Raw genomic sequence first — 13,569 nt, forward strand, 5'->3', positions numbered from 1 at the left:
ATCCTGGGAGTCCTAAAGCCTGTAACTCCTAAAGCATTGTATAACTTGCAGTGTAAATAACATACATCTATAAAATTAACTGATTTTTGCCAGAACTTTAAAATCTTATCATTCTAATGTCTTATTTCTGTGTATGTCTCTTTGTTATGTCTCTATTTCAGGATATTATGCTGTTAACTTCAGATATCTCATTATTTTCACATGATAATCGATGATAGATTGGGGTCTTCAGTATTACGTTGTGATAACAATATGTCAATATCACAAGATAATAACTTGAAATAAGTCCAAATAATGACATAATATCTTGAAATAACAAGTTGAAATAATGAGATCTTAACTCAGAAAGTTAATTTAATGAGATTAGTAGAAATAACAACACAAGTTGAATTAACATTTTCTTGAAATAACAAGTTTTGATTAAATAAATAAGACGTTATGTCAAAATATGACACAGTACTTCAGCTATTTTTTTCACCAATTGCAGTTCAAGGCTTCCATACCAAAGACTTTTTTAATTTAATTAACAAATTTTTTTTTTTTATTTCCTTTTGCACAAATAACTCCAGGTGAATGAAGTTCAATTCGATATTCCTGAGCAAATATAAAGAACATTCAAGCAGTAGCTGCTGAATAACAGATAAACAGAGAAAGTTTTTTTGCATTTCGGTAAATTAGCGCACATGTAACTTTGATTTAGAGATAATATTGAAGAAGAGAGTGTAATACACTGCGCTTTAAAACAAGTTCACACCATACGGTATATACGAACCTGTCTGATACCATGAAACCTGTGTGATGTCAGGTACGAGACTCTGGATTAACACCTGCTTTATTCAGATCTGAGAGCTTAGACTTCCTGTTTCCTGTTTCGATTTTACTTCTTGTATAATTATTGCCCTGATTATGGAGAGATGAAGTCTGTAAGCCTTCATTACCTCATTTCCTATCCTTGTTCTACTTGCTTTTATTCAGTAATTTAAATAAATATAATAAATGCATGCACATGTACTATACTATGTTAAATAAGGTTCAGGTTAAATATGCTGCTGATTCATTTAAAAAAAAAAAAAATCCAGAAAGTTCCAGAAACTGCAAGTCATTGCAGTGTCATTCATTTTATATACATTTTTATAGGTCTCATGAAAGTATTTCTTAAGAGACTAAATTTTGGATGATTGGGATTTAAATCCCGAGGTCTGAGCTTTAAATCCTAATTAGTGTGTCCGTATCTCATCCCTAGTGTCCTTCTTACAAATTACACATCGTATCGACAAGGGTGAAATTTCCTTCCTTGAGCCTTATCCAAAAAAAAAAAAAAGAGAGAGAGAGAGAGAAAAAAAGTGTTGAATAATGTGTTCGCTCTGCTTACGGGCTCAATAAGCAGAAGTCATTCATTAAGGAGCGAACGCATTAATCATGATTAAGGTGTCTTTTGCATATTGATGAACAACGTCTACGCTAATAAGTTCATTTTTCCTTATCTGTAAAAAATTTGATTAAGTGTCTTAGGAAGTGTCCTCGTGAGACCTTATCGAAAAAGAATGACGTCGTCTTATTATGAGTAGCTTGTGCTGCTGATGCTAATCAGTTCTACACGATAATCAAGACAAAATTCATAATAAACAATACTGTTACTACATGCGGGAGGAGGAGGGGGATTAGTAGACATCATTATTGTGTTTTAAGCAGAAAGCAGCATTTGGCAGTTTACTGAAAAATTACTGAGAATTATTTTGCATTGGAAATACTGTTGCATGAAATAGAGCGTAGGAGATTGAGGAGCTTCTTTCATGGGTGCCAACAATTATAAACAGCACCAGTTGTATGGAGTTCTAAATATTGATTTTAACCAGGATATTTTTTAATATCTTCCAACATTTTGTAGAACAGCAATTTGCCAACAATTATGTATATTTTTTTTGTTAATTTATGAATATTTATGTATTTATTGTTTTTGTTGTGAAACATCCACAAAACTACTTCCTGTTATCACTTCCTGTTTTCTAATCTCATTAATAAAAGTCCTGCAAATGCAAAGTCCTCCATCCTGTGCTGGGAAAACGTAAACGAGCAGCTTTACTTCTGGCTGCTACGAAGCTCTGACACTGGAGACTCCTTCCAAAAATGCAAAATAAAACTTCACCATATCAACAATTGCACGTTTTTTTTTTTTTTTTTGTAAGCGTCTGCCATACTTACAACAGCAACAATAACGTTTTAGGAAGAGTGCATTCATGTAAAGCTTGCATGAGGAACTATTGTCTGATTTATAATATTATAAAACCTGATTACGCTGTTCATTTCAAAAACTAACACGCATGCTAAACACAGCAATCTCACACACACACTTTAAAAAAAAAAAAGTTCCCGAACGCACCGAAGGCAAGCAAAATCGAGGGCACGCAGCATGAGCGATGCTAATTTCACGTTTGAGTGAACGTGTCTGAAATATTTATTAGGCTAATTTCCATTATTAGTCATCGGTTATGACACGGCCGCCTCATCTCTTCCTACTGTAGGTCACATTCTACAGGGCTCAATTAAAACACGATCATGCTGGAAAAGGGTCAAAAGGGCATTAAATGCTTAAGGGTGGTTTAAAAAATGTATGCACCATTTACTTTTTTTTTTTATGCGAGTGTGGAACTGCACCAGAAGATTCGTTCGGAAAGATGAAATTCTTCTAGAATTCCTTTTCTTAAAGATGAAAATAAAGAAATGCATGAGTGGCGTGATGCTATTGCAATCATAAAGTTGAGTATTTTCCCAAAAGGGTTTTATTCCTCTTATACCACAGCAATTTGCCATCAATGACAGTTTATTTATTAAAGAATAAATCTGTTTATTGGTATTATTCAAGTGAAATGACTGCGCTCGTTACTCTAACAATGCATTATACAGCTCCGGGAGGGTGCCAAAATTAATGAGCTGACACTTTTAAAACATGTTGCGATGATTTATGGGCTTCATCGAAAGCATGAGCCTAATCTAAAATAACTAAACCTCGGGGGGGTTTGAAAACATTGTTCTGAATCCCTGACACACACACACACTAACATACACACACGCTTTGCGTTTCCTTTCAGAGCGTGACGAGTGTGTGAGCGGTCAGAGTTCGTGTCATGAGAACGCCATCTGCACTAACACCATCCATGGCCACCTGTGCACCTGTAAGCCAGGATTCATGGGTAACGGCACCATCTGTACAGGTAGAGCCCTCGATCTTTACACACACACAAACACACACACACACACACACACAGAGAGAGAGAAAGAGAGAAAGAGCAGCATCAGCTAGCTTGGAGATGATGAGAATTGATTTTGATTTTGGCTTCTGCCTCTTCCCTTCCTGTCCTTCGTTTCCCACAGCATCTCTCGCACTCCGAGCTGATTGGACGAGGCGATTCGGGTAAAGCGATCGTTTCGCCTGGCTGCTGCTATTAGCTCAGGGAAAAGCTTTCTGTTTTTTTAATCCCAGCGGAGATTGCAGGTGCTGCGTTCGCACGCTGCATTCCAATATGTCCTTGGATGCCGTCTTGAGGCCTTCACTGGTTTATTAGGTCAAGTGGAGTTTGTTAGATGACCCCGTGGAATTGCGGGGACGTGTCTGTGGACTGCAGGCGCACAACAATGAGGCACTGCAATGCAACCTGATGCAATTTCCCTTCTGGAAAGAGCAAACAAACAGCACTCGATGGTGTTAAATGCAACAGAAGACTCGCAATGCAAGTTACAGTTTCAGAATTAGAACGTTCCGACTAGCTTTTTGCTAATTAGCATTGCTGGTAGCTATCAGGTCAAATAAGGAAAGTTGTATAAATCGCAATCGATGAATAAATTGCCTCCATGAAGGGAACGTCAGCTAAGACTGTGTAGAAAATCCACTGGGAAAACTAGTCGCTCTTGCTCTATCTGAGGGTCACGAACAGCCGAGTCACTGACGCAGCGAATCATCGGCAGGACCAGCGCGTTCCTACAAGCCAACACAGCACTCACAATTAAATTAGATCCAATCTAAGATCCAATCTAATTTGCCACCTTTGTGTCATTTTACCAAGCGTCCTGAACGCCTGAGGAATGTGTCCGTTGCTGCCTAGCTAATCTTAATAGTTAGCTAAAACCTTATCTCTTCTGCAATAACAATACGATATTACGTAGCTATGGAGCAATGCTAGCATACACACTAATATTAGGGTAATGATTGTAGTGTGTATACTAGCATCAAGAAGCCAAGGTAGATCAAATCAGGCTGAATATTTTATTGTGTCGTTTAAATCAGTGGCCACATTTACTTGAAAGATAGCTAACATTCAGCTACGTCGGCTAATTGTGGTGTTGAAATAAATCCAGGATTTTATGCGAAGACCTTAAGTGAAGAAAAGCTAGTATCGGTGTTACATGGTGTCAGCTCTGATTAAGATTGAGAGAATCTTCTCACTGATGCACAGTGTGTGTGTGTGTGTTATGGTGGCTGGTTGATGCTGGTTTTTACTGTTATATTTTAAGCACGTACAAATGGTTGCATAGCAATTTTACTCCCAAACCTCCCTCCCTCTCTCTCTCTCCCTCTCTCTCTCCCTCTTTTTCTCTCTCTCTCTCTCTCCATCCTCATAGCTCTCCAGTGTAAACAGATCAGTGTCTAATTAAATTATCAGCATAATAAAGTCACTGGAAATCATAATACTAATTGGGACTGAAAATACGACTGCTCCATGAGTTTGTGTGTGTGTGTGTGTGTGTGTGTGTGTGTGTGTGTGTGTGTGTGTGTGAGAGAGAGAGAGAGAGAAAGAGAGACAGACATAGACAAACATTATAACAGCTGGCAGTTGAGACTCGGGTCTTATAAAAGAATAATGCAATTTGGAAAAAAATAATAATAATATCTAAATTTGTCTCCAGCAGTGAAAGTACAAGAACTTTATTAACCAGAAAAAAAAAAATAAATAAAAAAACACCTTCTGATGCCTCGGTACTGCCTATTTTCACTTGCTGGCAGTTAATAATATAATATTATATAAAATAATATAAAATAATATAATGGGCAGATCTAACATGCCAGTGACATGATCACAATATATATATTATATAAAATAATTATACACATATACATATATATATATATTACACACACACACACTGCAAGGGTTTAGCATCTTTAAGCTGATTGGCTGCATTGACCGGAGCATGTGTTAATCTCGCTCCTTACCCCATGTGATCACATCACATCATTTTTGTAAAATATATTTCTTTTTTTTTTTTTTTTAACAATTTTGTATCATTTACATCACCTGGTTTTTTCCCGCATACGGCCCTATATGTGTATTTCTAACAGCCAAGCAGGACGTCGATGACCAGAGCAGACTATCAGAAAGCTGTAAGGAGTTATCGCAGAAGGAAATGTATGGACTTTTGTGTATTGTTGAGTGTGATTCTGTGGAAGTGGTCTCCCTCTGCGGTGTGTAGACATGTGTAATTCTCTGAAAAGGGTGTGATGGTGGGTTAAGGAAGAAACAATGCAATTTTCTCAGTGTGTCGTGCCGTGGGATTGGGAGCCAGACTACTGTAATTACCTCTCTCTCTCTCTCTCTCTCTCTCTCTGAATAAGGCGGCTCGCAGTCTCTTATGTCTTTCTGAACAGTGATTATGATGTGCTGATTCTAGTGGGGGATTATCAAGTCTTAACTGAGTGAGACTTAATGACATCCTGGTTTTTCTGTTTTGCGAACACCAATTTGAATCATATTTAATGCGCGACCGAGATGTCGTTTTTGTATTTTTTCTTTAGAGTCAGGAGCCTGTTTTTGTATTTTAAAAAAAAAGTCAAATATGTACTTGGTGTTATGTTCGAGGAAAATCACGCAAACTGAGTGTGTAATCACAGAGAGGACCGAACTTTTAAAGTTCCTGCTCCCGGTCCGAAATGTTGTTCACTCTGATGCCCATTAATATACGCCTGCGTCTCTTCACACCTCTGGATAAGACGCTCCGAGTGGCTCTGGTTTTCTTACACTCCTGCATAATTCTTCAAGCATGAGTGTTTTGCCCCATCAAAAGAACTTATGAGTGTATCATGGTAGCGTTCCTGTCTCGCAGCTGCAGCGTCCTGGGTTCGATCCTGAGCTCGGGTTACGGTCTGAGCATGCTCTATGTCCCAGGTTTCCTCCCTCCTAGCAGCAACATACTGATAGATAGATAAGCTACACTAGATTGCACCCAGGTATGAATGTGCATGTGCAAGGTGCCCTTTGACCCCATTCAGGGTGTGTTCTCACGTCACGCACAGCAACAAGATAGTTAGTGTCCTGATGCATTGTGGGATACTTATTTATACAGTAGATATGGAAAGTCCATCAGCAGGAAGTAGCTATGGATGAACAGAACAACAACAACAACAACAAAACAGGATTTTGGGGATAATTATTGTCTATACTAACATATTATTATTAAATGTGGAGCATGTGGAACGCAGGAGGTCTCTAAAATACAGGTCTGGTGTGAATTCTCGGTGTGACAGTGTTGATTGACGGGCATCTGGCACGCCGTTTCAATATTTTTTTGGAAGTTTGCGCGGGCTGAATGAAACAGCACCTGGTCTGTGTTGTAACTTCAGTTTATTGTAACTCCGTAATGCAAAAAACATTTGTATCTCCCCAAATGAAATATGAAAATGATTTTGTCTTAAAACCAAACGTATTCAAACCCGAAGTCATATATATATATACACACACAAACACACAGTATGAAACCCCTCTGTGCTGGTGCTGACCTTCAGATCCTCTCTCAAACCTCTGCATGGCTCAAAAGAGACCACAGTTTTACCTCAAATATAATCAACACTGACCTTTTTCACTCTATTAGTGCATGTCTCTGGTCATATTGCCGCAATTCTTTCAATAAGCTCTTCAAAGACAAGTTTTTTTGTTGTTTTTTTTTTTGCCTGTTTTTCCACAACATTTCATCAAAATGCACTGACGCTTGTTAGCCTCTCTGCATCACCTGATTTACGTCTTTATCACCATGCACACTTAGACACCTACTGTATAATAGACCAGCGACAGGGTGTCCACAGGCCTTTTAGAAGTCTTTATTTTGGCCAAAATGACATTTTAATGGATTAAAGGCTTTAATGAGTATTAAATTGTATTCATTAAAAGAAGCGATTCTTAAATTATAAATCTGATGTCACTGATCTCTGAAATTTGACTACACTACATTGCCCAAGGGTGTGAATGAATGTGTGTGTGTGTGTGTGTGTGTGTGTGTGTGTTTTATAATTACGTTTATTATTTACACATGGGCACATTGAAAAGCCAAGAGTACACATTCTGATAGTGACAATAAACAGAAAAACATGATAAAGTTCATCTGTTTCAATCAAAATCAACTCGAAATGGTTCATAAGCCGCTCACTGTTATGATTACAGGCAGTTCAAAGGACAGTAAAGTGCATTTTTAGGCTTTTTTTAACCAGTCCATGGTCCATGAAACTATCATCCTGAAAGCAGAACAGCTCATTTCACTGCAGGAAGAGAAAGTCGTGTGTGTGTTTGTGTGTTTGTGTGGGTGGATGACAACTGAAGTGACACACTCCTCCTGTTTTTATTCTCTAGGGACCACGGAGAGAACAGAAGTACATGAGAAACACTCAAACTGTCGTATTCGCGTGTGATTTATGGACAAATCGACCATTTAGCGCTTCTTGAGAAGCTGTGTGTTCGTAATGATGACAATGTGCCACTCTTTATGTCCACATCCTGTAATTTCCCCAAGGAGAAGCATCTGTACTCGTGTTACTTTCAGGATCTCTAAAAGTTTTATCCAACATAATCAGGACTAACATGCGCATGACACAATGCATGTGTGTGTGTGTGTGTGTGTGTGTGTGTGTGTGAGAGAGAGAGAGAGAGAGATTGAGACATTTGCGTTCATGTGAAGAATTTCAGAAATCTAATGACGTGCCATTCCGACCACTCAGCTGTAAAAGCTCCCATGTGGATGTGGTTGAACGAGTGAAAGTCTGCTGCTCTGTGGATGATCATCTTCGCTCTGACTCAGTTATTGTGTCATGCTACTCACTGCCAGGTGACCATTATTATTATTATTATTATTATTATTATTTGTTCAAAAGACCCAGTGGAATGGAAACCCCAAGAACACCAGAACTCTTTTGTCCTCACTAGAAGAAATAAACCCAGGTCATGCACTGTTTATCCCCCCAAAAATTTGATCTGGTTATGAATTGACTACAACACCGGGGTTGCACGAGACCCAAAAGAAGAACAGCGCTACTACAATCAGGTAAAGAAAGCGGCTGTGAGCCTGCAGCGATTGTAATTGTGCAGCGACAGGCAATTTACAAAACAGAGTGACGCCACCCAGGAAATCCGTTATCTCCGACTTTAAATCAGATTTTAGACTCTCCTGTCTTCTGTGTGTGTGTGTGTGTGCAACCTTCCAGCCATGAGAATGATTTCAATACGTTCTTCTTTTGTTAAAGGCTATTTGAAAAAAATATATATAATTTAGACTAAGTATGAAAAATTGTTCATTTAGAAAAAAGTGTGAATTTCCTCCATGTATGTATTGAAGGCGGGTGTACTTTCTTTTGCCCATGACTCTCTAGACGCTTATGTGATTTATGTGATCTGAAGCTGATCAGTAGAGGTATATTATTTTCTGAAATTATGAGATTGTCATGAATACAGGAATTTCTTATTTCTTAAATGCTTGTACAAATGATTTACGAAGGAATCCATTCGTACTCGATGAATGTGTTAAAAAAAAATAAATTCCTGTTCATTATTATGAGTGTTATTGAATGAGCAAACCCATCACCCCATGGACAGACTTATCTCTTATTGATTTAATTTCGAGATTGTGTTCTTTTTCTTATATGTGCATGGTTATTCTCTGCAAGAATAATAATAATAATAATAATAATAATAATAATAATAATAATAATAATAATAATAATAATAATAATAATAATAATAATAATAATAATAATAATAGCAGCAATATCTTGGCCTTCCTGACCAAACACGATCCTGAAGTTTTGTTTTTTTTTTGTATTCCTCCTCATGTCGCACTTGATGATTGTGTGATTTGTGACCAGAAACAGCTTTTAATAAGTATTTCACACTCATGCCTCGCTTCACACTCCATATTTTCTCACACTGCGTTGCCACTAATGCTTTGCTAAATAAACGTAGTCTCTTCTTTCTCAGCTCCAACCATTGCAGAACATATTTTTAATCGTTCGTTGGCCGCGTTCTCTCTCAAACACTCTTCAATCTGGTTTCAGGAGAAAACATATACTGATACTATTCCTATATTTTTACTAGAGCTGGCAAAAATATCATATATCATGAGATAGTATATGATGGTTACTGTACAGAACAAAGAAACTAATTTCCCTATTGATAAATTTATTATAAATGTCACAGCATCAGTGACGTCTTTCCAGAACTTGTGTATAATCACATACGATGTGCTTCTCAATGCCAGTCTTTCCTTGTGCCATGTCTGATGTTGAATTTCTTCCGGCGTGTTCTCAGCCACGCTTCAACGTTTCTAAACAAAACGAGAAGGAAGCATAAGCTGAGGAACCGCCCACTCTTGATTATTAATGGCTTGTTCATGTGTCTGTCAAGGAGGTTGTCCAGGGAATAAGTAATACAGTCTGGTTCCTAAAACAATTTGGGTTGCCATGTCTGAGCATTTTAAGTGCAGTAACTGATAAATGTGTTTAATATCACGGTACTCGCGATCTTCCTGTAAAAAAACAATTTTATTACTGCTACCTGTTCTTGTTTTACGCAATCTCATCACTAGTGTGATGTTCATAATTTACATTAATAGTAGTGTTGGTACCTCACAGCTCCGAGGTGCGATCCTCAGCTCCGGTTACTGTGTGTAGAGCTTCACACGTTCTCTCGTGGTCCTTCTCTGGTTGTCTAAAATCTAAAATTTCCAACAGATTCTTCTCTTATACTGCTTGATCAGACTGAAGAGTACAGAGGAAGGAAACTGAGAGCATTGCTCAGTATAAAATCTCTCCGGATCCTCCAGGGTCCTTAGAAATCTCCTGTGATGTGCCTCTGCAGCTCCCTACAGATTTTCCTTTGGGCTTAAATGAGGGAACTGTGATGATCATGTCAAAAGCTTGATTCTATCATCATTAAACCATTTTTATGTAGATTAAGACATATGTTGTGGATCATTATCCTGCTGGAAGATTCAACCATAACCCAATTGTGTCTTGTGCCAGATTTTCATTTAACAGTCCGTGATGCCATGTGACCTAACAAGGTTCCCAGGGAGGATTAAGTTCTTTTCTGTATACCGATCCTTCTTTTTTACACTAAACATCCTATTATACCTTCATGTTTTTTTGCCAACAAGATCTGTTTTTGTCTCCTCTGACCATAGAACCCAGTCCCAATCAGATTTCCAGTAGCATCATGTGAACTCCAGATGCGTATATATGTAGTTAGATGCAAGAAAAGGCATTGTTCTGGCACAACTTCTGAATAATTTCTGTTTAGAATTATAGATTTGTAGACTTGGTGAAACCAATCTTCTTCAAATCTCTAACCACAGCTATTCTAGCTCTAGTCTTCCCCATGTTGATGAATGAAACTGGAAATCATGGATAATGGCTTAAGCGTCCCTAAACACACAGGTCAACTTAAAGTAAAATTATCCATCTATGCCAGTAATTGTGGATTTGACTGTAAATGAAACTGCATTAGACTAGAACAATCGCTTCTAGCTCGTCTAACGTACGTCAGGTTCAGCTGATGAAGTCAGGAATTCAGGAATTCAGCGAAAAGTGTAACACAGTTGAAATCGTACTAGAGACTGAAGCAATTGAAATCACATGGCTGAAATGGATATAATGCTGCAGCCCTTTGTAACAGGATTGAGGATCCAGAAATGGATTAAATCTAATATACATTTGATGTAATTTTTTGCTATTATTCAAATTTTCAAAGGGAAAAGCAGATAGCTAGACAGCAGGTTAATCTGTTTTGACTGGAAGCCGCAGAGGCTGCAGTAAGACGTTCCACAATGTGACCTAAAGCTAAATTTAGTCAATGGAAGCTTAGTTAATTTCAGGGTGTGCAGTTTATTAGTAGAGAAGAAATCAGGCTCCGAATGAAGACCTCAGAAGTATTCAGTGAGGTGACCAAGATTAATTAATGACACGAATGGCCTTTGCTTTGCTTTGTGAAATGATCCAGTGAAGGACAGGGGAGACTTGGCTATAAACTGTGCCTGGTAAGTGCAATCTTTAGTCTAGCCATGTGAGGCCATCCTCAGCGGCGGCGAGTGATTCTCAGGAGAGAGAGAGAGCAGATTATTAGGTATGATCAACGTAACTAAAAGTTAAATTCACAATCCTGAGTGAATGAATGTGTGAAAGTGGGGAGTGAGACAACATTCACAACATCCCAGTTTACCAAAACACTAATTACCCATGAACCCTCCAAATCTGCACCATTTAAAATGTCAAGACTGAGTGCTTTAGGTAAAAAGACAACATGTTTGAATATCTCTGCAGTTCCAATCTCTGACTATTACTGTATCTATTACAATTAACAGATCGATTAGTATTAACTGATACACCTTACCTGGTACACTATTACTGTCCCTGTGTTACTGTTATTACACTGTACACTCGATAATGTTCATTCCTTCATCTTCATTAAGTGCCTGTTTTGTGTTTTCTGTATTAGTGTGTTTGTATCTTGCTCTATTATAATTAATTAGTCATTGTCAGCATATAATTATAAGTCCAGGTTTATTTATTTGTGAATATATGCTTCTTCAAACGCTTTAAAGTTATACGGGAAGAAAACTGCATTTTCTCCAACTTGAATATAAATCTTCTCAGACTCAAGTTAATCTTTCCGATTTAAAATGCTTGAGCAGTCACTTGATACGGAGCTCATCCATTATTTTTTGGCAACTCCTCCTTTGTTTGCCTCTAATTCTATTCACTTTCAGGCTGTTTGTTATTTGTGCTTGTCACCCGCTAGGCTATGATGTGTGATTTCTCTAGTTTCGGTCCTAGGCTGCGTTCCAATCCTCTTTTTAATATGAATTAATCGACTTCTCCTCTCAATTTCCCTTTGGTCGAATCTATATATGTGAAGGATATAGGATGGAAAAGACTAATAAAACCTTAAATGAGATGTGAAAATGTGGAGAGAGGCTATATTAATAACAATTATTGCATTCATCATCATAAGGTTTTAGTAAAAGATGACCTTTTACACGTGGAATCCATCTCAGGAGTTAAAGAAATTACCATAAATACTGATAGTAGAGCAAAAACACAAATAAAGTAAACAGCCAAAATGAAAAAAGGATAGTTTGAGTTGTGACCTAAAATTTCTAAAAGAGAATTGTTAATAAATGTAACAGATGGAAGCTGGGAGTAGTGAACAGAGCATTTTATGATTTAGCCAATTAGCAGATAAGAAACCAACGTAAACACAGGGCCATTAAAGGTCCATTTGTTAAAGGTCTACAATCAATCAGTCAGGGCACATAGAGGACAAATCATACGTATTGCCCTATAGACGCAAATCCACAGAACTTCCCAGTGTGTCCCATACATCTTCCTTCTCCTTAACATCTTTATCCTTCATCCCTTTCCTATTCGATTTGCACCCTCATTGTCTGAACATCACCGTGTGAAACATTAGTGATTGCTCTGTCAGTCCTGCAGCAATTTGTCACACAGTAATCACAGATTTCACTTTTTAATCAGGGAGAGAAGGAGGAAGGAAAGACCTCAGATAATTTTCTCATTATTCCATTCTGCCCTGCCAGGAAGCTTCAAGTGCCTTCCCATCAGGCCTCAGTGTATGGGTGTAACACATTATATATAGTGAACAATTGGACAGTTGTGCTTGTTGTGTACAGTTCAATCGTTCTAACGTGTGTGTTAATTCCCTGCAGTCATTTCTAAATCTAATCCAGTCCAAATCTATGACCAGAATACATTTCACACTGCACACAGATACAGGATGGTATTAATCCACGTGATCGAGAAAAAAAAAAAAAAAAAAAAAGATACAAGGTCAGGTTCAAGATGCAGGCAAAGGTCAGGTGATTAGCAAACAAATAAACAAGGCTAGGCAAGAGCAAATCGATGAAACTAGAAATAATGTCAAAAACCACTTCACAAATGTGTGTGTGTGTGTGTGTGTGTGTGTGTGTGTGTGTGAACTGTGAGTGTTTATATACTGTGTATGTGGCTGTGGTGGTTATTGGCTGTGGTGCCTGCAATCAGTAATCGGGTGAACGTGAACGTGATAGTCTTTGTGGTGGCGGTGTGTTGTAGTCCTTGGCTGCCATGTTTTTCTGACAAATCCATGACAGATACTCCAGTAATCTTAAGCTGAAACCCTCAGTTTCTCCATGAAGCCTCGCCAGTCTGCAGGCATGAACTGTGGCTGGATGCCGAAGTACCTCAAGACACGATTGAACATTAATTCTACAGTCTGAAAAGCTGAGGGTAAGTCATGGAGAGGTATCGGTCACGGCATGCTA

General features: G+C 38.1%; 1 protein-coding gene across 3 annotated transcripts in view; it reads left to right on the plus strand.

Annotated features, from left to right (window-relative positions):
• The window catches only part of LOC113523924 (protein kinase C-binding protein NELL1), a 170,922-nt gene that overhangs the window by 125,833 nt on the left and 31,520 nt on the right, over window positions 1–13,569 (plus strand). For 2 of the 3 annotated variants that reach the window (XM_034308508.2, XM_034308509.2), the window contains one exon: window positions 3,090–3,212. The exons of the other annotated variant lie outside the window; for it this stretch is intronic. In XM_034308508.2, the coding sequence (XP_034164399.2) occupies window positions 3,090–3,212 (123 nt within the window). The remainder of the gene's footprint in view (window positions 1–3,089; window positions 3,213–13,569) is intronic. 3 annotated transcript variants of the gene reach the window in all.

This window comes from Pangasianodon hypophthalmus, chromosome 11 (genome assembly GCF_027358585.1).
Source record: "Pangasianodon hypophthalmus isolate fPanHyp1 chromosome 11, fPanHyp1.pri, whole genome shotgun sequence".
Lineage (NCBI taxonomy): Eukaryota > Metazoa > Chordata > Actinopteri > Siluriformes > Pangasiidae > Pangasianodon > Pangasianodon hypophthalmus.